This window comes from Uloborus diversus, chromosome 4, assembly GCF_026930045.1.
Source record: "Uloborus diversus isolate 005 chromosome 4, Udiv.v.3.1, whole genome shotgun sequence".
Lineage (NCBI taxonomy): Eukaryota > Metazoa > Arthropoda > Arachnida > Araneae > Uloboridae > Uloborus > Uloborus diversus.
The window spans coordinates 51,089,340-51,115,613 of NC_072734.1; the positions used below are offsets into that span (position 1 = coordinate 51,089,340).

General features: G+C 34.5%; 1 protein-coding gene across 1 annotated transcript in view; it reads right to left on the reverse strand.

The window, feature by feature from the left end:
* Positions 1 to 2,048: 2,048 nt before the first annotated feature.
* LOC129219636 (uncharacterized) overlaps positions 2,049 to 26,274 on the reverse strand; it is a 74,603-nt gene continuing 50,377 nt past the window's right edge. Inside the window, exon 3 of the mRNA XM_054853898.1 lies at positions 2,049 to 3,292. Coding sequence (XP_054709873.1) covers positions 2,173 to 3,292 — 1,120 coding nt within the window. The 3' untranslated portion in view covers positions 2,049 to 2,172. The remainder of the gene's footprint in view (positions 3,293 to 26,274) is intronic.

Here is a 26,274-nt window from a genome sequence, read left to right on the forward strand (position 1 = left end):
CCAAGTGTCCGCCAAATTGTAACACCACTTAAGTTTGCATTGATATTAACAATGATTTCCCCCCAAAAAGGTGCAAAAGACCCCCTTAGGAACATCCGAAAGCAACCAAAAGGGGAGGTGCACAACTAGACCCCACTACGAGTCTATGTACCAAATTTCAACTTTCTAGGACATACCATTTTTGAGTTATGCGAGATACATACGCACATACACACATACATACAGACGTCACGAGAAAAGTCGTTGTAATTACCTCGGTGATGGTCAAAATGGATATTTCGCGTGTCTATACATTCTTAGGCACTTTTCCGCATGTGGTCGAATCGAAAAAAAAACTCAACATTCATTTGGGGGTGAGCAAAATGGAAATTAAGGGCGATTTTTGAGTGAAAATTTTTTCGCGAATACAATACTTCCTTTTTTGTAAAAGGAAGTAAAAATGTTGAAATTACTTTCCATTCGGGGTGCTTCAAATTTAAATTCTGATAGAAATCTGTCCACAAAGTATGAAAATTTACGGTGCAACGACCAATGTTTTGCAGCGCCCTAGTATAATTATCACACATATACCTAAATCCTACAATGCTGGATTTTTCAACAATTTTTATTTAGTGCTAAAACAACCCAATATCACTAATAGTTCAAGCATAATTAAACGAATTTGAAATTATATGTAGGAGAATGTGGAGTAGAGTGAAATAGTGGGGCTAAGTAAAATGGTGAAATATTTACTCTGTTCTTATTGCCACCTACCTGGTAGGTATTATAATTTAATTATGTTGTCACACATGAGTCTATTCCAGTCCGGGAAAAGTAACTTTTGAAGATCAAGGCATATGATAGTTGGCACCACAGAATTATGAAGGATTAAAAATTGTGTCCGTTTGCTCATGTGCAGTTCGAAATAATTTTTTTACAAAAAAAAAAAAAAAAAAATCCTTATAATATTCCTTCGCCTTTTATTTTAAAATTCAGTATATTGTTTCTATTGTACATTTTCAAGATCAAGTAGTTTATTGAAAATTAGTGCGAAATTTAACGTGCCATAAGCCAAAACAGTGCTAATGAAATTTTCGTTTCTGAAACGAATCAAATATGGCAGAACAATTCGTCAAGAATTCCTCTTTGATATTCGAAAATATGTACAACGTATAGAGAAACTGTGTCTTAAGGCTATGTAGTACATGTGACAACATGTACAAACACATTTGAAAAAAAAAAAAAAAAAAAAACATGCTACTAAAAAATTAAAGCTTTCTTCGAGTTTTTTGTAAAACGTTTTGACACATGGAAAAAGTTTATCCAATCTGCGTAATATCAGATTGTTAAAAAAAATGAGCATTAAATCATATCTGCAAAAAACGTAAAGCAACTAAAAAACCACAAAGTAATTTGAAGCAAGATAAAAAAATATTACAAGCTAAGAGATATTCAAAAATAATTGATTAAGGTATAGATTTAGATCAATTAGCTTCAAATATCTGTCAATAAAAAAATAGCATGACAAAAAGACAGGGACGCCTCGGACTTAAACTTTTAGAGGGCTGAAAATCTTAATTGGCCAAATGGAACTCCAAAAGCTTCTGAATGATGATAATTTCAGCGAATGGAACTCCAAATTTCGACAAATGATGAGCATTTTGCAGACTAGAACTGAAAATTCGCCAAATGATGATAATTTTTCTGAATAGAACTCCAAACTTTGTTGAATGGTGATAATTCTGCCGAATCATCAGACAAAAGTTGCAGAATAAGAAATTTTTTGAATGATCACAATGAACTAACATCGGGGCGCTCTTGCAAAGGGGGAAATGCTAGAGTAGACTGTTATGCACGGGAAACATACGTATATGATATCTTTATGTTCTTATAAATGAGATTATGTAACGATAACCTAATATTTGGATTTAAAAAGCGCCTTGTTGATAATTATTTCCTGGTAATTAAAGAAATAAATCTTTAACTCAGTTAAACAGATTAAACATCATAAAAGATAGATACTTCAGACAATATGCATTGTTTTAAAAATCGTTTATTTTGCAGAAAGAATGACTTCCACAAATCAGCTACTACTCAGCAAACAGCAGAATTTGAGATTTATACAAAGCACCGAATTTTTAAAAAAACAAGATTATAATACAATTCCTGGGTCATTTTTGATCAGCCACATTATTATGATTTATCCTTACAGGATTCGAGTAATGCGAACAAACAAATACAAAAACACTGGCAGCAAAACTCAAAAGCTTCCTTGTCAGTGCAGCTATCTTTGCAACAATCATCGTTGCAGCAATCATCTCCACCACAGTCTCCTGAACAACAATCATCATTACAACAATCTTCTCCACCACAGTCACCAGCACAACAATCATCATTGCAGCAATCAGTTCCATCAGATTGATCAAATCTGCTGTATGGACTAGGCTGAGTAGTAATAATAGGATAACTGTTATTTGTAAAATTAGATGATCTGTAATTATTAGTAAAACCATGTTGTGGTTGAGGATTCAGATCCTCAAGTCCCACAACTGCTAAATTGTGCATCTCATTACTCCTACCTAAATTGTTTTCCTTTCGTCGCTGGTAATAAACTGTTGGATATGATGATACTTTAAATTTAACAATATTAGTAGTGGCTGTTGGATTATCTTGCTTTGAGGATGGTAGACCATCATCATCAATTTCGGGTGCTGATGGTTTGATCTTTTCAGGATCCTCTTTCAGAGAAGATGGCTTGCGCTTCTCACTGTATTTCCCAGGAGTTCCTTTCAGCTCACCACAACTCAATTCCGGAGCTGTTGGTCTACAGTCCTCCTCGAGAGTTAACGATCTGCATTTCTCTACGGGAACATTGTGTTTGTCACGATCATGTTCCGGCACAGTCTCTTCGTCATCCACGTGAACTCCTTCTGGAGTTAAGTGTTTGTATTTATCACCATGAATTTCAGGAAAAATTGGTTTCTGACTGTGACCAACCCCTTTTAGTGGTATCGGTTTGTATATATTCCCACCTGCTTCAGTAGCAATCGATTTCTGGAAGATATCATCATAACTTGGAGGTAATTCTTCGTACATTTCACACTCAGTTTTAGGGGCGATTGAATTTTGATTACCTACACAATATTCTGGAGCGAGTGGCTTGTATTTTTCACCCTCCACTTCGTTTTTGTCATGTTCTGGAGCTATTGGCAAATAATTATATTCTTCAACGGTAGCAGAAGAAGTATTTTTCCCCTGAACCGATTGTTCTTTCTCCTCGGGAGGAGAGGAATCGGGTGTCTCTCCCTTTTCTCTAAAAGAAGAAGCATACAAACGAACGAAGGAAGACGCACACAAACGAAAGGGTGGGAAATGATCTTGCTATTAGTACTTAAAATTATCATAATGATACACATTAGCCACTTGCGCTGGCAAGAAATTCACAAATGCACGAATCAAAACAATCCAATACGAGGCATTAAGGGTTCAACTATAAGATGGTCGAAAAAATCAATTTCCGAATTTCAACCGCGGCACCCCCCTAAAATGTGCCAATAGGCTAGAACACGTGATTTGCAGTTTTAGCTCAATTGCACATTATTAACCCGTGCCTCAATGAGGGTGAAGTTGAGAAAAACAGCGATTTTTAGCAAAAAAATCGTAATTTTCCCTAACACAAAAAATTGTTAATCCTAAAAACTTTGCTTCGTCTCACTTCATAGTACATTTCGTTGACTCCTAGTTTGTTCACATCCACTTTCTCGATAGAAATTGTAGAGTGGTATTCGTGATTTTTCAAGTCAGGTCGCAGTGGATATCATCAATGGCATTACAAGATTAAGTCACAAAATATAAACCACAATATTCACAACAGCCCCTAAAATGTACCAATATGCTAAAAAATGTGATTTGCAAAGTTTTAGCTTAATCGGATAATATTAACCAGTGCCTTAGTGAAGGTAAAGTTATGAAAAACAGCTATTTTTAGCAAAAAATCAAAAGGTTTTCTTCAACAAAATGAAATTATCTTCCAGCGCAAGTGGGTTCAAATCTTACTACAGGAATTTTTTACATTTTCCAAGTCAATGATTACAAAATGAAATGGTGTCTTTAAGGGGGGAATTAAGCTTGTTAACGAGCAAGAAATACGTCACACAGAGAATCAATATAAAAGCAAAATAATGATAATAATAAATTCATCAATGAAGAGTATTTTTTTAACTTGGTACAAAAGGCAATAAAGAATTTTGTTTCCTTCATGTTGAACAGTAATGCATTGTCATCCTTTGAAGAATATTGAAAAAATGAGCTTACAAAGAAAAGGGGGGGTAGCGGAAGGGGGGGGGCGGTGTTCTCTATTACGTATTCAATGTAGGAAATCTGTTATCGAAATGTTTGTGACGCTTTTAATATGCGTCTAAAAAGACTACACTAGACAACTACAAAAGTCACAAAATCATTGTTAATCATCTGCACGCACTACATAATTAGATTTTTCACCGAAATGTGAAACACGCAAGCGGAGAATAATAAATAAAAGCAATCGGTGAAAAAATACTAAGTCTCATAGCATTCTGTTGAACTTATATCAAAAAGAAACAAAGGATGACACAGTGTCAGAAGTGAAAAAAAAAAATCACTTATATAACCACAATATGCTTAGATGCAATGATTAATTGGAAAGAGGGCTTATTCAATACTTCTTTGGAACAAAACAGAAAGGTAAGAAATAAATAAATACCTTTGTGCTGAGAAGTTACAGGAAATAACCAACATTTAGTAGCAAAATACAGTTGTATATTTGTTCTACAAAACTTTGTTTATTTCCTATTGAAACAAAAAGATATTTTACACCATAGGGTATATTCGAATAGAGCAACCAGTTAACCGATTGGTTGATTTGATGACGTCAGCGGCGAGTGTCCATAGAATGTTTTCATATACAGTAGAACCTCCCTTAAGGGACACCTGTATTTAAGGGACGTTTTTTCAGGTCCCAGTCCCTTGGAATAGGGACTTCCATGTATTTACCTCTAATTAAGGGACACTCTATTTAAGGGACAATCACAAAAAAAAAATTAATTTGAATTTTGACATCTTGAATTCAAATTATGTTTTTCGCAATCACGAGTGTGTGTATGTAGGCGTGTGTGTTTGTGTGTAGGGGCTATGTGTATGTGTGTGTGGGCATGTGTGTTTGTGTCTGTGCGCAGGTATGAATGTGTGGATAGTTGAGTGTATGTGTGTGTATGTTTTTGTGTATGTGTGGGTGTCAGTACGTATGCGTGTGTGTATGTGTTTGTATGTTTTTATGTGTTTGTGTATGTGTGTGTGTGTGTGCGTGTGTGTATGTGCGCATGTGTGTAGTTGTGTATGTATGCGCGTGTGTGTAGGACATGGATGCAACCTGGAGACGGCTTTCGCTAGAAGTGCAGCATCGTGAAGAGCCCGTCGACGGTGATGGTGCGGAGGGTGGCGGTGGGAAAAATCAAAAGACGCCAAAAACAGTCAAGTGAGAACAATAAGCAATCGTGATTGCTCAAAAAAAAGCAAGAAATAATGTATAAGCACATAAGAAATAGTGAATTTACTGGAATTCAAGTTTCACTTTTCCTCTAAAAATTAATTGAGGTATGTTTGACATAAATATATGTGAAGGAAACAAGTAATGTATTTTTAAAAAACTTGCTGAAATTAAAATGCATAATTTGCCCTCTCAACAATTTATTCAAGTTGGTTCAGCGCCGACGAAGAGTTAACGGCAACTAATTAGCTTTGTATATAAAACTTAAGAAATTTGAGCATTAATTGCAATTCACACAGTATTGCATTGTAAATTACGTAACATAAAGCAATACATGTAATGAATCACTTCAAAATTATTTCTGTATGCAACAAAACTTTGCCATTATAAATATTTTTATTAAATTTCAATTAATAAAATAATATAAACTTAGAATTGTGAATAATTATGTTTTTTATTTTAAATAATGAGACATTTTCAGCATTTAATCTTAAGTGTTAATAGTTATTGTTTATTGTGATATTATACTACTAAGTACACGGCATCCATTAATTCATGCACCTCCGAATAAGGGACACCTCTATTTAAGGGACAAAATGTCTGGTCCCCTTAGTGTCCCCTATTGAGAGGTTCTACTGTAGTTCGTTTAGAGGGATACATGATCCAAGGGACCAAGTCTCCATATGACAATATAAACACAATGAAAACAATATAAATGTTGTTTACTTAGTTGACATTAACTTTAAACATTCAAAACCATGTTAACATAATAAAATTTATCACAGAATGAGTGATAGATTTAATCAATCACTGCAGTAAATATGCTACAATTAAATAATTAGCTCGCAATTGTAACATGCAGAACACCTCAAACATCTAAGCATAAATTAACTCTGCTGATAAATTATGTTCTGATCCTCAAATGAGCTTGAACAAGTTGAAATAGATGTCAAATCTTTGTTTGAAAGAAAAAAAAATGGTTTTGCTATAGTTAGATTTACAACACAAAAGTTAGCTGCCCATTATGCAGACCCATTAGCCGATGGAATGCTAAGTTGGATTTCTAGAGTTGGAAATAAGTTTTCTAAAGCGAAAAGGTAACATGCTTAATCAATCTACTTTTCTTGAAAAATTGACAAAAAGTGTAGTAAATGAGAGTGAATGTGTTAAGTTGCATGCATCCAGATGGGTTGAGCTGAACTTTAAGAACTACAACAAACGAATTGGCTGCATTTGATTTTTCAGGTTTTGAAAACATATAACATAGGCTTTCTTTTTTTTAGTACACTGATAGCTACATTTTTATTCCCTCTTCTTAAAAATTAATTAAATTAATAAAACACTTGATTTTATTATTGCAAGACAAGATGTTTGCAAACAAGATGATTTTCGTGCTTGTCATCCTATTTTTTTTATTTGTTGCAATTTTAGTTTCATTACGCTACTTTAAAAAAATTGTTATTTATAAAATATAGTATTGGTTCACAAAAGTATTGGATAATAAGTAACTGATTAAAAGCATAATAGGTTCATGAAAGTTGTGTACATTTTTTTTACAAACATTTAGTGAAATTTGAAGCTATGTTATTTTGTGCTCACATTATTATAATCTAATAAAGAAAATTAGAAATGATGTTATTTTTTAGAAACATTATGTAGAAAATTAAAATCCATAAATAAATTGCCGATCTAATGAAAAGTCTATGTATTTTCTAAGTGGGATCAAGTATCCCGCATGAAGGGATCATGTATCCCTTGATGTGGGGATACATGATCCCTTTATGAAATTTTTGAAAAATTTTTACCAAAATTATCTGTTTAATTTCAACTAAAAAAAATACTGTCTCTTGGATTCCTTCAAAAAAAAAAAAAAAAAAAAGAGACTAAATTATCCATTTACTAGTTGCAAAGGTGTTCCCGGCTTTGTTATTTCGTCGGTCGCGGTAAGTTGGGTGGAATGGGTCAACGCTGCATTTACATTGAAATAAATAGCGGAAAATTATTTCTATCCTGTCCAGAAGCAGCTTTACACTTTAGCTCCTCTATCCTACATCTACCAGTCTATCTAGAATTAATTTTTCATATTCTATCTAAGCATTAATGTAGTACCCATTCCTTCCAATTCCACCTCATTTTAATGGAGATTTAAAGAGTAAATAATTGAGTCTTGTTTATATTTTCACCGTAGATGACATTTTTTGAAGAAACAGTGCCATTACCCTAACGGGAATACTTTCCGTAGCAAATTTTACACTTGGGTAGTTAATTTGGGTTAAAAAAAATTTTGAGATCCGTATCCGTGGATCTTGACACTAATGATCCGGCTCAGTATCCGTATCCGCGGATCTACTTTTTTAACGATCTGACATATCACTACATAAAACATCTTGAGAAGGACTTGAGTACATGCTACAACGTGTACGGCAGGGGTTTGAGCACAAGTGTGGTATCGTTCAGGCGTCAGGAGAAGGGCAGATAGAGCATCTTGAGAATGATTTAAGTTCATGCTACAACGCGTAAAGCAACAGTTTGAGCACAGGTGTGATGTCATATCGTTCAGGCGTAAGGTGGAGGGCAGATAAAACATCTTGAGAAGGATTTAAGTACATGCTACAACGTGTACGGCAGGGGTTTGAGCACAAGTGTGGTATCGTTCAGGCGTCAGGAGAAGGGCAGATAGAGCATCTTGAGAATGATTTAAGTTCATGCTACAACGCGTAAGGCAACAGTTTGAGCACAGGTGTGATGAGATATCGTTCAGGCGTAAGGTGGAGGGCAGATAAAACATCTTGAGAAGGATTTAAGTACATGCTACAACGTGTACGGCAGGGGTTTGAGTACAAGTGTGGTATCGTTCAGGCGTCAGGAGAAGGGCAGATAGAGCATCTTGAGAATGATTTAAGTTCATGCTACAACGCGTAAGGCAACAGTTTGAGCACAGGTGTGATGTGATATCGTTCAGGCGTAAGGTGGAGGGCAGATAAAACATCTTGAGAAGGATTTAAGTACATGCTACAACGTGTACGGCAGGGGTTTGAGCACAAGTGTGGTATCGTTCAGGCGTCAGGAGAAGGGCAGATAGAGCATCTTGAGAATGATTTAAGTTCATGCTACAACACGTAAGGCAACAGTTTGTTTGAGCACAGGTGTGATGTGATATCGTTCAGGAGTAAGGAGGAGGGCAGGTAGAACATCTGGAACAGTTTTATGCTATACAACGTGTACGACAGAAGTTTGAGCACAGGTGTCGGTGATATCGCTCATGCGTCAGGAGGCGGGCACGCAGAACATCTTAAAAATTATTTAAGTACGCAAAAACATTTCATTTTTGTACAATTTTCACTTTTAGAAGTAAACACGTTTAAAACTCTACCACTCATTTTTAATCACCCTGTTTTGTTCGAGATGAACTTTTATCAATTTAATAGTACAACAACGGCGGATCAAAAAAAAATTAATCGATAACTGTATGTTTTGATTCTCATGAGGTATATGAGAGTATTGCGGGTTTCAATTTGAAGTGTTAACACACGTTCATTTCACTATGCAGAAATCTTATAAGAAAAATAATTATAAATGGCATTTTATAAACTACTGCATCATTTCTGTTAAATATTCATATTTTATTCCAACGCCTCTACACTCTCTCTTTAGACAATCTGCCCTTTGATTTTAATACTAATATTGAATTGTTAAGTTATACCCACACCTACAGGTATTTTATCTGTAAAGTTATCAGTATTGTACATGACACAAAATTGTGAAGGGGTCATGTATCCCTTGATGTGGGGATACATGATCCCTTTATGAAATTTTTGAAAAATTTTTACCAAAATTATCTGTTTAATTTCAACTAAAAAAAATACTGTCTCTTGGATTCCTTCAAAAAAAAAAAAAAAAAGAGACTAAATTATCCATTTACTAGTTGCAAAGGTGTTCCCGGCTTTGTTATTTCGTCGGTCGCGGTAAGTTGGGTGGAATGGGTCAACGCTGCATTTACATTGAAATAAATAGCGGAAAATTATTTCTATCCTGTCCAGAAGCAGCTTTACACTTTAGCTCCTCTATCCTACATCTACCAGTCTATCTAGAATTAATTTTTCATATTCTATCTAAGCATTAATGTAGTACCCATTCCTTCCAATTCCACCTCATTTTAATGGAGATTTAAAGAGTAAATAATTGAGTCTTGTTTATATTTTCACCGTAGATGACATTTTTTGAAGAAACAGTGCCATTACCCTAACGGGAATACTTTCCGTAGCAAATTTTACACTTGGGTAGTTAATTTGGGTTAAAAAAAATTTTGAGATCCGTATCCGTGGATCTTGACACTAATGATCCGGCTCAGTATCCGTATCCGCGGATCTACTTTTTTAACGATCTGACATATCACTACATAAAACATCTTGAGAAGGACTTGAGTACATGCTACAACGTGTACGGCAGGGGTTTGAGCACAAGTGTGGTATCGTTCAGGCGTCAGGAGAAGGGCAGATAGAGCATCTTGAGAATGATTTAAGTTCATGCTACAACGCGTAAAGCAACAGTTTGAGCACAGGTGTGATGTCATATCGTTCAGGCGTAAGGTGGAGGGCAGATAAAACATCTTGAGAAGGATTTAAGTACATGCTACAACGTGTACGGCAGGGGTTTGAGCACAAGTGTGGTATCGTTCAGGCGTCAGGAGAAGGGCAGATAGAGCATCTTGAGAATGATTTAAGTTCATGCTACAACGCGTAAGGCAACAGTTTGAGCACAGGTGTGATGAGATATCGTTCAGGCGTAAGGTGGAGGGCAGATAAAACATCTTGAGAAGGATTTAAGTACATGCTACAACGTGTACGGCAGGGGTTTGAGTACAAGTGTGGTATCGTTCAGGCGTCAGGAGAAGGGCAGATAGAGCATCTTGAGAATGATTTAAGTTCATGCTACAACGCGTAAGGCAACAGTTTGAGCACAGGTGTGATGTGATATCGTTCAGGCGTAAGGTGGAGGGCAGATAAAACATCTTGAGAAGGATTTAAGTACATGCTACAACGTGTACGGCAGGGGTTTGAGCACAAGTGTGGTATCGTTCAGGCGTCAGGAGAAGGGCAGATAGAGCATCTTGAGAATGATTTAAGTTCATGCTACAACACGTAAGGCAACAGTTTGTTTGAGCACAGGTGTGATGTGATATCGTTCAGGAGTAAGGAGGAGGGCAGGTAGAACATCTGGAACAGTTTTATGCTATACAACGTGTACGACAGAAGTTTGAGCACAGGTGTCGGTGATATCGCTCATGCGTCAGGAGGCGGGCACGCAGAACATCTTAAAAATTATTTAAGTACGCAAAAACATTTCATTTTTGTACAATTTTCACTTTTAGAAGTAAACACGTTTAAAACTCTACCACTCATTTTTAATCACCCTGTTTTGTTCGAGATGAACTTTTATCAATTTAATAGTACAACAACGGCGGATCAAAAAAAAATTAATCGATAACTGTATGTTTTGATTCTCATGAGGTATATGAGAGTATTGCGGGTTTCAATTTGAAGTGTTAACACACGTTCATTTCACTATGCAGAAATCTTATAAGAAAAATAATTATAAATGGCATTTTATAAACTACTGCATCATTTCTGTTAAATATTCATATTTTATTCCAACGCCTCTACACTCTCTCTTTAGACAATCTGCCCTTTGATTTTAATACTAATATTGAATTGTTAAGTTATACCCACACCTACAGGTATTTTATCTGTAAAGTTATCAGTATTGTACATGACACAAAATTGTATGGAGAAATAATACAAAGAACAGCTGCATAATCTACGAACCAAGTATAAGATAAACTCAAGAGAGATAATGAAATAGAAATCAAACAATGCTCCACCAACATTCAATTCGATGATAAAGAAATATTTTCAATGACACTACATAACTGTGTAACAAAAATATTCAAATCACTCTATTTTCTTTCAAACAAAAATATAGATTATTTTAAAAAATAAATAAAACATACAAGGTAAGTCTATCGTGATATTATGTATTTGTTGAAATAATTTATTATGTAAATTATAGAAAATTTAACAGTTTAAAGGCAAAACAAAAAATCAAACATGAGGGAAAAAATCTATAAAAAAGAAAAATAGTAATAATTGAAAAATATAAAATAAAATAATAACAATAATAATTAAATAAAATAAGGAAAAAAATGTCAACTTTTCTCGCTATAAGGTACAGGATTTTTTTTAAAAAAAGGTGTTTTGTGACGATAATTTTTACGAGCGGGTATTTTTTACGTTAATTTCTGCGTTTTTTTTCTTTTTTTTTTTCTTTTCTGCATTACAGATTCTAATTTCTATTGCATTTGTTCCAGCTCTTCGCTCTTTAAAACTTGGTTTGTGCAACAAAAATTAAGGGGTTTTATAGAAATCGTTTACTATATAATTTGACACAATGAACAGCGAGTACCAATCTGATCGCAAAACTCTAAGACATAAACAGCAAAAATTCGGTAATGATGCTTTTGGAGTTCAGTAGACTACCAAGAATATATTTAAATAGTACAACGTCAATAGTCGCAAATAAAAGATTAAAATAGGTAGACCGGTTTTGAGGGCAATCGCCTCCTTCGACAGCGCCTATAGCAAGGGCTTAAGGAGCGGCTCTAGCAAGGGCAAGAAAGACTATTGTAAGTAAGTCTAAATACTCATGAGACGGTTTCAAAAATGATCTGTCTTCAGAATTTGCTGAGTCACGATTGGCCACTAGAGATATTGAAAAATAGAAAATCGAAAACATTTAGTTGACTAGGAGAAATGCAAGTTTGATATCAAGTTTTGTATGCATCAGGATTAAAGCAATATGTACCTTTTTTTTTTGTAATTCCTGTAAAAATACGCTGAATTCGAAGAATTTAGAAAAATCGGATATCCGACATGGCTTTTCTCCACCTTACCAACCTCAGCAAGTAGCCTGAGAATGTACAACACGGAAGGGGAGGGGGGGGGGGGGTCTACGAAGAAATTCCCCTCCCTCAGAGAGCCGTAGCCAGACTTTTGTTTCGGGGAGGGTTTTACGAAACTTATTTCTCGTGAAATATAGATGATCAAATAAATTAATTTCATCTGTATATTCTATTGATTTTTGTTTCTATAGGTCGTTTAAATGAGTGGGTGCTGCTTTAAGTCATTACCATGAGCAAATGCAAAAAATTACTAATTTATTCAATGAAGGAAAGAAATCTGATGTGCACACTACATAAGACTTCGCCGATAATAAAAAGAAATGAAATATTTAAAATTGACGATTTAACAACTCAAAAGGAGAAGTGCGTGTTTCACATAAAAATATGAATTTAAGAAGCATTACTTCGAATTCATGTATATGAGTTAGGCGCATTCGGAGTAATATTTCTTAAATTTATTTTATTTATTTATTTATTTATTTATTTTTGACACTTATAAGGTATGTTAAACATTATATATATATATATATATATATATATATATATATATATATATATATATATATATATATATATATATATATATATATATATATATATATATATATATCGTAATATATAAAAATCTTCTGTGCGGACGTTTGTCACCATAAGGCTTTCAAACGGCTGGACCGATTTTGATCAAATTTTTTGTGTGTAATTAAATTGTGGCAAGCATGGTTTCGAAGCGCGATGGATCGAATCGAAAACGTTTTTGTTAAGTAATTAATTAATTAAAACATTGGATGCTTATATCTCCCAAATGATAAATATTTATTTTAACCTATTGTTGAGCGAGAACTGAAATAAATATTTAACCCGTTGCCAAAGGACAATAAGAAAGCCAGCTCTGCTTTTTGTAATGAAATTTCCTACTGTGATATGTCAATAATTGAGAATAGATAATACGTAGAGAGAGAGAGTTAAGCCTTCAGTTCTTGAAAGCAACGATTTTAGGTCCAGTGATTATTTTAAAGTACTGGAAGAAATCGGGTTTCTTTCACTAGGTTCACACAAAACGCGTATTTTTCGTCGTAGTTAAACCAAAGACCATGTGACCGGGTCGGTGCTTTAGGTTTTCCTAACGAAATGATCGGATAGTACCGTACATAACAACATTTGTTTCTCGGTTAAAATCCATCTGAGTTTTTGCACCAATGGCAAGAATACTTAAAGAATTATCAAACTAATCAGTACATTATTAAAGGAAAAGATGGTGGAATTTGAAGACGAAACAAATTTTATTTTCGTCCAGGTAAATTATAACAGGGTAGTTCTGTACATACAAGATCAATGAAGCGGAAGATTTTTAGCTTTGTTGGAAAAAAAAATTTGGCAAATATATGAAGTTTTAGTTCAAAAGATGGGATCGCTAACCGGTCGGAGTTTGCTTCGCTTACTGATCGGCCAGATTACAGGAACGTGGTGGCTTGACGACATTGGCCATAACAATACAGTTGCGTGATTATTTGTTTACTACTGTCAATGTAATTTATTGTATTTTTTGTTCATTTGGCGAAATATTTTAAATTGCAAAGAATTGTTTTTGGTTTTTAAAGAGTGTTTAGTCATTTTAGTTGACGAACGTTTATATTTTACATCAGGAGGGGAGGGGGTCAATTTTCGCTTATTCAGGGTACTGTTTTTATCTTTATCATTTTTTTAAACGATATCCATTCGATTGCTTTATTCTTTTCCATATGAGGGACGTTGCAGCGGGATTTCCCGTTTTTTCTACATGGGTAGTTAATTTTTTAAACTTAATATCGGAGGATGAGTTTTATACTTTGGGTATGGCTGATGGAACAAACCATACAATTTATGAAGATCTTCCAAGTACGCGAGAAAAAATAGTTGATGAAGCAACTGCTCAGTGGGCACTAGATAAATCAAGTTGTAATAAATATACGCATTTTGACACCAAGCAGCTTAAAATATTTTCTATTTACTTATTTTTTTCAACAAAACGGTTCAAACACTTGATAGTTTATTGAAGTTTTTCAACTTTTCAATTTACGAAGTTTGAACAGAACAACGTTTGTCGGGTCCTCTAGTATATATATATATATATATATATATATGATATGTTAAACAGAGATTAACATATCTTATGCTAATCTGTTTAACATAAGATAGGTTAAATGGATACTTTCAAATGTAAAGAATTTGGATGTTTTTGCAGCGTCAGGCATCCAAAATTTGGCATTCCCTACTTTCGCCAACAAGAAATCCCCCCCACCCGTTTTTCAATTTCAACCTTACCTTTTTATGTACTAAGGGGGGGGGGAGGAATTTTAAATGTCTGTGGAAAGTAAGGTAAATCCAAAATTAAAGGTAAACGCTGAATTGTTTTTTAACAAAGGATGTTCGCCATCATTGCAATGAAAATCACTGTTTTTATACAATTCTTCAATAGTAATAGTTTTATTTTTCAAGTGAAATGGAAAAATTAATAAAATAAAAAATAAATTATTAATAACGTTTTTCAAAAGAAAAAAAACAGTATAATAAAAGGCATGTTTTGGAGTTATTTTGAAAATCTTCAGTGGGAGTTTTAATTCTATAACCCCCCCTCCCCCCTCGCCGTATGGCTGGATTGGAGGCCAATAATGGCCTGCAGCTATGGTGCGCTGGACACCAGCCCAGCTTGGATTTGACTCCCTAATGTGTGAATCTGACACACCGCGAAGTATGATATTATGCCTTGATGCGCTGTGGTTATCTTTTCTACAGCATAAAATTTGAACAAGTACTGAATTGATTACTAAAAATTTCAGTGATTAAAATTGCACATCAGACATTCGTACTTATTCAAATAAGGTGAAATCGATAAGACTACAAAAGCCAAATTATAGTTGAAGTTTAGTTATCAACGAAAAGTAACGCCTTACTGTAATTCTAACTTAACGCATACGTAAATATTTCTGAAATAATGAGCACGCTTTTTGCAGCCAAAGTTCAATAATTATCCTTCTTTGATCTAATAAAGTATGGCCAGAAGATATTTTATCTACCTTTAGAACAATACTATCATATAAGCACTTCTTGATTCACACTTAATCTACTACTCTTTATTGTTTAAAAAAGTATGAATATCAAGTATGATTATATTTATCCATTTAAATTGATAAAATGTGGTATATAAAGCAGTTCGCGTCAGTAAGTTTTAAAAATTACCATCTGGGTGCAGAGAGAGAAGCTACTTAAATGGAACTGAATATTTTGTCGTTTGTAAACCTTTTTTGAATGGGTTGTTGTAGATTTTTACTCTAAGTTGCTTCTTTTTAGTTTAACTTTTCGAGAACTTGATTGTTGGCACGTGGAACCAGTGAGTACTAGAAAACTTGCACGACATCATATCATGCCTTAGAAGTTGTCTTTTCCGATTGTCAAGTTCAACATATGTTAAGTTTTGAACAGTTTTCTGAGGACAAAATGCGTCTCACATAAGTTGCACTAGTTCCATGCTCAAAAAGCTAATCTAAAGCAGTCAAAATTTAAGTAAATTGAAGTTATTTTGAAGTAAGTTACCGCCCTAAGCCAGGGCTAAGGCAGAAATACATAAAATACACCGCCAGTTCAGTTATTACCAGTCATATCACCGAGGGCTGCAGTTTCGTGCTTTTTAGCCCTCATCAGCCGCGAATAGGAAGTAACTGAGCTGGAGGTGGAAAATCTCTTAAAGGAGCCAAGAGAGCCAAACAAACTAGTAGCACATATAGTATTAGCACACCAGACGATTGACCGCAGCAATAGTGCGGCTCAACTCAAAGATTGAAATCAAAGCACAAATATCTGCGCTGGCGGTGTATTTTATGCAAATTGATGTTATTTGTGGCCACGACTGTAAGCCTTTATTCGCCAGCCGAATTGAACGTCAGCCCGACGCCCAAACCTAAATCATGCAATAGAATTCCAATCACTAAACGTTATGAGTCAGAACTTAAATAAAGCGACTATTTTAAAATTTAAATAAGAGTTCAAACCAAAATCTTTTATCATAATATAATATATGATATAAGTGTCCTCCAGTAGGGTGGTTCAAAAATACGTGTTAAAAAAAGTTTCTCCTAGATACCAGGACATCCCTCAATATTTTTAGACTTGCGGATAGCAATGTACAGGAAGAATTTTAGCTTCCCATTTCAACTGAAAGAGGGTGCTCAACCCCCTCCCCCAATTTGAATGTTAACGAAGTTACAGCGACAGTTAAAGTGCACATTTCTAGATAAATTCGACGACTGTTTGTAAAATGTAGCCCAACTGAAAGACCTCATGTTTCGATAACAGGGGTCAAATGGTTCATCTGTCGAAAACAACGATTAAACACGACTCAATATTGCTCTTTCAATTGATATACCTTATACTCAGTTAATATTACTTATGAACTCATTTATTTATTTATTTTCATTTTTACATAAACATGTATTTTCCTGGTTAGTACTATCCAAAAGCTACAACATATTTTCCGATTCAAACAAGTTTAGCTCTAGAATTGAATTTTAACGTATGCATTTGTATAGTAGAAATGTAAATGTGAATACACTTAGTAAAACATAAGCTTTATTTGAACTTTTATTAATGCCTTTAGATATCTTGGTCAAAAATGGGATCTTATTCCTTTTTAACAGATAATTTTGACAACATTTTTAACTAGATAAATTTGCGAAAAGTAGGTTCATGTTTCATAAAGTGAGTGTCACGTAATCTCATAATGAAACCATCTATTTTATTGGGGATTCAAGCTTCGAAATTTTTGCGATTTTCATCATATTTTTCTAGAGCTGTGCAAGATGATTTTTCAAACTTCTCAATGATCATGAGAAATTCAGCACACATTTTTCACTTAGTACAGTTTTTTTTAATAGAAACACACAATAGAAGTATTCCTTACAAAGACTTATTTTGAAGAGAAAAATGTTTACACAAACTAGTTCAGAAATAGCAAAATAGTGTACTCATAATTCTGACAAAATTATCCATAGATTGCTGTTAAAGTTTTCCGAAAAAAAGTTCATAATAAAGCAGCCGTTATTAATCGCAGTCATCGCAGTCACATGCCTCGCAGAAGCAATCACAAAAACCCTCCAAGCATTTACAAATACATTCGCTGAAACAACTACATACATCATCGAAGAAATCACTACAATACTCACAAACGCCATCCTCGAAACAACCATCTTTGCAGCAATCCTGCTGACAGCAGCCCTGCTTGCAACATCTCTTGCAGCAATTATCTTCACAGCACCCATCGCAAGAGCAGTCGCCCTTGCAACAATCATTGTTACAGCAGTTATCACCGCAACTTGCAAAACAGTCACTTTCGCCGTATCTGTTGGGTGGAATGGGTTCGGCAGTAATAACTCGTTGAGTGCTATTTTTTGGATCTCCTACTGGGACACTGTTATTCAAAACCTTTTGAGGCAGATAATTGGGATATATGACTTCAACAGCTGCTGCATTCGAGGCTTTTTGCTCATCGTTGTAGCGATCCTCATTGCAACAATCACTTCCATCAGATTCATTCCAATTGTAAGAAGTAGGTTGTGTGGTGATGACTCGATGACTGCTTTTGTTCAAAGTTTCAAGCTGACGGTTATTAATCAGAACTTTTGGTAGCAAGTTCTTGCGACATTCGAGTTCCGCAACAGCTGCAGAAGAACATTCTTGCTCTTTGGTTTGACTATTCTCATTTAGGCAAGTCTCTTCGAAATATTCTGATCTACTGTAGTCATTTCTGCCACAGTCACCTGCGCAATATTCATCATTACAAAAATCGGTTTTGTAAGATTCACCATTTGTACGGGAAGGGGCTAGTTTTGTGGTGATATTTCGTTGATAGACGCTTTCAAAATTTTTTGGCTGGTTTTTATTATTCAAACGAAGTTGTTGATTAGTTTTATTTCTAAAGTATGCGTCTAGTAGTCTGTGCATCTCATTATTCTTTCCAAAAACCATTTCTGGATACCGCTGGTGTTTACGACGTTGAAATGAAGGTATTTCATATTTGTGATCCACGTTTACAGTAGCTAAGAACTTTTCAGAATTTTCCGACCTCAATCTACCGTTTTCCAATTCAAATGACGAAAGTTTCAACTGTACATGATGTTCTGGAACGACAGGTTCGCACTTAGCATTATTCGAGTCAAATTTAAGATTATCAGTATTCGGTTCTAGAACAGTGGACTCAACACCACTTTGACCATTTTCTTCAGCTACCAGTTTATGGTTCTCACTAGTTGGTTCAATGTCTCTGTAACCTTCTTCTCGAGATGCCAGCTTATGCTTCTCATAAATTGGTTCAGCATCACTCTGACCTACTTCTCGAACTACCAGCTTATGCTTCTCGCTAGTTGATTCAACATTACTGTAATTTTTTCTTCGAGCTACCAGCTCTTGCTTCTCGTAAGTTGGTTCAACATCACTGTGACTTATTTCTCGAACTACCAGCCTATGCTTCCCACTAGTTAATTCAACATCACTGTAGCCTTCTTCTCGAGCTAACAGCTTATGCTTCTCACAACTTGATTCAACATCACTGTAACCTTCTTTTCGAGCTAACAGCTTATGCTTCTCAGTTGGCTCAACATCACTGTGATCTATTTCTCGAACAACCAGTTTATGACTCCTACTAGCTAATTCAACATCACTTTGAACTCCTTCTCGAACTACCAACTTTCGCTTCTCACTACTTGATTCAACATCACTGTAGCCTTCTTCTCGAGCTAACAGCTTATGCTTCTCATAAGTTGGCTCAACATCACTGTGACCTATTTCTCGAACTACCAGCCTATGATTCCCACTAGCTAATTCAACATTACTATGTTCTCCTTCTCGAGCTACCAACTTATGCTTCACACTAGTTGATTCAACATCACGGTAATCTCCTTTTCGAGTAACCAATCTGTGCTTCTCACTATCGCCTTCAGCAACTAATTGTTCGTAAGTGAACTTTCTCTCACGGTCGAGCGTGCTTGATCCCTGCTTTTGATCATACAGTTTAGTAGCGAAAGATTTATATCCATTGCTCCCACCAGTATGAATAGTTGGCTTATAGTTATGTTTTTTATTAAGTGATGCCATTCGATGACTCTTATATTTTCCAATTTCAGAATGGAAAGAGTTCGTTCCCTGATTCAATATTTCTTTCTCTTTGAGTGAAGAATCAGATTCATCTTCTTCTCTAGAAAAGGAGATGGAGGAGAACGAACACGAACGAAAGGTTGGGGAATGGACATCATGGTTTAATAAATTGCCAAAATGATATGCAATACATTCTCAATTAAGTGAAATAACTCAAAACCACCGAAAATACTATAAGTAGGAATCAATATCTATGAGCTAGAACCAAGATTCGTTGATTTAAATCAGATGATGGAAACCTTATTTTTAAGCAAAGCATGAAACAAAATCACTCCCTATCTAAGTATTATACCGTATTTATAAATCTTAAAAAGGTATTGAATAGCTAAAAAACTTATCTTAGTTTTAAAAGTAAGCTGAATGGATCATCTAATCCAGTGCTTCTCAACCTTTTTGACTTGACGGCACACTTGATAGTTGGCTCGATTCTTACGGCACACTGAACCAAATTTCATATGTCAATGGGGACAATGTTTTCATCGTTCACTAATCGAAGAAAGGAAGGGAAAAAAGTGTTTCCATGTGGATTTAACGTTTAATCATTTAAATGTTTCAGTTTCTTAAGAAATTGATTTGAAGTTTATCATGAATTTCAGTGATTATTACGACTAGCAAGTCACAAATTTTCACTTAACACGATTGAGTAAGTTGTGCCCATCTTGAGGGAAAGTGGCCCTCTTTATTCAGCTCTATGATGAGAAGAACTACGGGAAGATTTTTAAATCGAGGATCTAGCCACACTATTTTGTTGTTCTTGATAAGTGTTAATGCTAAGAATAATGGTAACAGTAACAGCTCATGATTTACGTGATCAGAAATTTTTTGGTGTCTATTCTTTTCTCTAACAGCAGATATTTTCCCAAAGGCGCTAAACCTCAGTTATAAAGAGCGGCCACTTCTGAGATCAATAAATTCTTCTTATGAAGAAAGTTCCTTGCTGATGCGTCAACGGATCACGGACCCAGTCATATTGTTCTGTGCCAGTCAACTTGAAGTAGTGCTTAAACTTTGTTCTGAATCATGGCCAAATGTTCTACTACCATTTTAAGCTTTTTTCTCAAGGTATATATAGTTGGAGCAAACCTAACCTGGCAGCATCGTAACGCTGTAATTTGAATCTGCGTATCCTTCATAATACTGCCAGGATAGGTTTACTCCAACTATAGTTGATCTGTTTAAACGTGTCTAGTGGGTCACGATAGAATTCCTCTCTCCACTGCTGAATTTTAGGTTTAAATCGTTGTGCATTCATATGAACACGATACTCACCGCGTCCATGAATTCTTCAATTCAGTTCGTTAAGATTCTAAAAAATATCAGCCGCGTTCACTTGTTTTCCCAGAGAACATTTTTGTCTTGTAATAAACTGGTATGTCCCGTTTCGTCGTGAAACATCAGAAATTTGTACCTCATCCCTCAACTCAAAAATTCTTTGCTGAACCTTGCTTTTCAAAAAACAGCGAACCAACGTGTGAAGAAGCAGGGAGTGATGATCTGCCCCCATATCGTCCGAAAGTACAATAAAAATATGAGAATTAAGTGGTTTTAGTTGTATGAAGTTGACGGTTTTTACTGCCTCAACCATGGCTAACTTCAGTTCATATTTCATATTGTTTGCCAGGAGAGAAAACCGATTTGCGCACCTGGATTTTGATTTTTGCAACAAGAACCCTTCGATATTTCCCATCTTGGTAACTGCTCCATCACACAGCATACGCGTGTGCAGTTGTAACACTGTATCCCGTTGCTTTTTATTAATTTAGCTGCAACGCAGAGTATTTCATCACCCGTTGCACATTGTGAAAGTTCTTTGCAGAAAATAGAGTGAAATTGAATGCCGTCCTCATCAACAAGAATAGTGATTCTTTTATATTTGTTGATTCATCAACTTGAAATTAAAAAAAAATCAACTACAATTTATCAACCATTGTTTTTTATGTCACTCATCATATCATTAATTAGTCGCCTGATAACATCGTCTGGAATTGGCACTTTGACCACTTCACTATTGCATCCGAACTTATCGTTCCCTGTCCAATTTCTTTACATATGTTGGTAAAGTAAATCTTGACACTGTTGTTATTAATTTGATGAAACTAGCAACAATTGATGGAACTGGGAAAACTGGGAACATTATATGTAATTTCTTGCACAGGTAAAATAGGTGTTCTTCCTTTTTCTACTACTCCGAAAATACCGCGGCACACTAAGGACCTTGTCGCGGCACACCAGTATGCCGAGGTACACCGGTTGAGAAGCACTGCTCTACTCAATGAAACATGTTTATAAATGTATTATTGTGTTAATAAATGTAAATTATGTTTATAAATGTAAAGTAATTAATAACTACACAATTTTAAAGATTAAAAAAATATAAAAAAATCTTATTTAAATTTGAAAAAAACATGAACCCTGGCTTAGAACATATGAAAGTTTTATGCACTGAAGTCTCCCAAGAAAAAAATGGACCTCTTTTCTTCATTTATCCTTTTACATCTATTAAATAACAAAGGTTTTTCAATAACTCAAAAGAATAGGTGCATGTATTCGAGTGGGTGCGTTATACTCGGACCCCGAAGTGGTTTTTTTTTGGGGGGGGGGGGAGTAGGAAATACGGAATCAAAAATTAAAAAAAGTAGGAAAAGTACGAAAAAAATCACTTAAAAAAGTAGGAAAAAATAGGAAGAGATAGGACTACACACATGTCAAGAGGAAACAAATTTAGCATAAATTTCATTTCTAATGTAAAATAAACTAACAGTACTTTTTATTTAAAACTGTCCCAAAAATAAACAAACAGTACTTTTGAAGTATTAAAAGGTATTTAACGAAAGACCGAGTCTCAAAAACAAAATGAAGGAAACAAGCTGACAATAATCATTATGAAAAATAAACTGGTGGGAACAAAGATATTAATTACAAAAATATGAAAATAAAATCCAAACAAAGAAACACTTTTCAACAATACAGTAATAAAATTTTTAAGTCTGAAAGAATAAAACGCAATATACTCATATTTTGGTGCAATAAAACCAGAAAAAAAACAATACGTAATAATAATAATGAAACTCATATTTTGGTGCAATAAAACCATTTTTGTTATAGATTTGTTTCGTCAAAAACGAAAACATTCCTTCGAGAGCATCCATTTATCAGTTAAAAATACTAGATAACACTTTCAGCTCCTGTTGTCACAAACTATGATACAAAAAGCAGAGCAAATATTAAATTAGTTTTAGTTAAAAATAATCAGCAGCTGACATGCATTCTTGCATAAACAGGGACAGATGTTTGAATTTGAAAAAAAAAAGAAAAAAGAATGAAAATGCAGAACTATATAAAATAAATTTGTTGTTAAATTTTGGATATAAAATTTATAATAAAATAATTAAACTAAATAAATAACGAAATAAGTAAACAGTAAACTAAAGAGTGTGTTATGTTATGTATTTTTAGCATTCAACATAAATTTTTGTTTCAGGCATGTCATTTGAGGTCAGTGGGGTCAATTTCTCCCCCCCCCCCTGGCTTTTGAAAATTAATGCTTAACTATACAAGTTTGTGAGGTTTTTGTTGTTTTCAGATAAAATTTGCATTCAGTATACATCCTTTATCTGGCCATCCCCGGGAGAAAAATCAAAATGACGGGCCAGTTTTAAGCAATAAAAACGAATACTGTTGTTGATGATTTTTTACCTCCTTCTTGTTCCAAAATTTTGGTCACGGAAAAAAACAAGGAAAAATCCTTTCGTGCAGGGGCGGCAAATAGGGGGAGCAAGAGGGGGCGGTTGCACCCCCAAATATTTTACGCAGAATATTAAGAAATCAGGAAATTCAATTTACCTAATGCGCAAATCAGTGATCATATGCAATAGGAAGTTAAAAAATAAATAAATCTGCAGATGATCTTTAGTAAAAGTTGATGAAACTCGAGACCTGTCCAGCCACGAGCAAGTGTTTTTCGCTATTTGGATAAAAACTTTGAAATTCATGAATCATTTTCAGAACTTTCATAATAAAAAAAAATAGATGGAGAATAAGTTTGTTTCAACTAAAGAAGAAATTTCCTCATATGGTTTAAATGCATCATATTTGTAAGTGCACTGTTAAGATGATGCTTTTGCTTCCAATGTGAAAGGGCAGTGCAGTGTGACTGGCCCAATTTTTACGAGAAGTTTCTTGGTATTTTGAGTTCATTGTTGCGCTTATATTTTAAATATACGTTCAGTTAGTGAGTGAACATTGATTCCTCCTGTTAAGAGGCATATTTGAGCAGTTCAATACATTGTATACTTTAATGGAAACTTATTCTTACAAAAGACACGCTATTTTTGAAAAAAATTCGTGCATCAACAGATATTTTTGCTGGGTGAGGTACAAAATGGTCTTCAAAAGTTAAAGCTAGAACTCTTGATTGAGCTTCTATTGAGAGCTTCTTGTTAATTTGGATTTATTAGACATATTAAAAAATAAATAAATAAATAAAGTGACAAAAATCCACATGATGATGCAAAGTCAAATGATCGACTCAATATTTTGTATCAAATAATAGATTCATTCAGTTTCTAATGAAATTAACACAAGATTTAGTGATAAATCAAAGTTCAATATTAAATGTGCAGGTTATTGAACAAGATAAATAAAATATTTCAGTTACAAGTAAAAGTTGTTGAACGAAGCAAAAAGAATTGTTTTGCGAAGAGCCAGTGTACTTCAATGATGAAAAATGAAGACTAGAGCACAAATTTTAAACTTGCGTGGTTTTTTTTAAAGAGAAAAATTTTAAAGATGCGTTTTCTAACAAACTTTGTAGCTTCAATTATTTTTTCACCGATTCCAATCAACTCAGCTGTGAAAGATCATTTTCGTTTCTCAGAAGATGAGAGAATTTTTTTTTTTTTTTTTTTGGTGCATGATGGGACAAGCAAGACTTTCATCTTCAGCTATACTGCCAAGAGCATGCCACTGGATATTGACGGAATATACCAAGATTTCCTCTTCTTCTGGATTCCAAAAATCGTGCATTAAAAATTTACTTTAGAAACAATAGTATCAAGATCTTTTCTGTATAACAGAAAAGATCTTGTTTGTTTCAGTTGATTATAAAATAAATAAAAAGTGTGGATATTTAAATTTGAATTTCTTTAATGACCTTACTTTTAAAAAAAATGTACTCGCATTTTATTCCACACTGAGAAAATTCATGTTTAAAAAACTCGACCCCCCAAATGAAATGTTGAAATGCCGCCCCTGCTTTCGTGGTAAACATAACATTTTTATCAAAGACAAAGATCAGTTACTAATGTTTCTCTGTGCATAAAAGGGAAGGCACATAGTTTCTCTCAGTCCTCACCATACAACAAAAATATTTATTCGGAAATTATTCACGAAATTGAGAGTAAGGGGGAAGCACTTGGCATCAAATGCCTGCATATATCTCTTCCCCACCCCTTTGATCAGGTGCCCTGAGCACAATAACTTACAGTAGATACGCCGCATCGGTATAATTGCCGCAGCCCCAAAAGCGTAAGAGTCTGTGAAAAAAATTTTAAATGTTCAGAAATGCCGCATTGCTATAAACGCAGCACATACAAATGATGAGCAACTTCTCGATATTGACGATATATCAGAGTAGAAAATACCCATTGAAAAAAACAGTACATACTTGCTTATGGCTCAGTCCCAAGCTTTTAAAAATGTGAAGAAATAAAAACGGAATCTTGCATTTAAATTGATTTCCGATATTTCTCCAAAAATCGGGAACGTTTTGCTCAAGTAGGTTTTGCCGTGGGTTTTTTTTTTTTTTTTGCAAATATACTCTTTGCAAGGAAAGAAAATTTAATTTTTTAAATTTTATAATCATATTTACGATTTAGAATGAACAATCATCATATTTATGTATGAAAAAAGTTGGTTTCTGCGCTTATTTTCCAAGTGGTCCATTTTTGCGAATTTCTGTTATCTGTCCCTTTTATTTTGTACTAACATCAATAAAATATGTACAGTGTACAGGTTTTTCATTTTTTGCTTCCTTAACGTTCCGTTTAAGGTTTTAAATTGCCTTTCTGTTTAAATAGGCGAATAGGAAATTCGGCTTTTTCCGTACTTTTTGAACAGACGGCCGTTTACTAAGCTTCTAATTGACGAGTAAATAATATATAATTGCATCAGAATGTGTCAGCATCTATTTCTTTATTGTACCGTTAAAACAGTAGGACTGAAGTCGGGGCGATAAAAAGAAAAGTCGATCATAAACGCCGCGCAACGGCAAAAAAGTCACTTACGAAAATTTAACTTTTAAACGCGCAAACGCCGCGGCGTTCCTTCCAGAAATTACTGTAGTCAGTCAATGAAAAGCCCGGGATGCGCTTGTTTCATTTGCTTTTCAAAATTAAAACATGCAGAAAATTATTTGTGCAGCATTGTAAAAATAAGAATCAATGAACAATTAGAAGTGCTATACTAAAGAAAGAAAAAGTAGGAAAATAAGGAGAGAGCTAAAAAAAGGTGGGAAAATAGGAACTCTTCGGGGTCTGAATACTTCTTAAATGAATAAATAGCTTTTTAGAAATTTTCCAACACATGTAGAAGTACGGTAAACAGAGAATTCCGTACTTTTCCGTTTTACGTT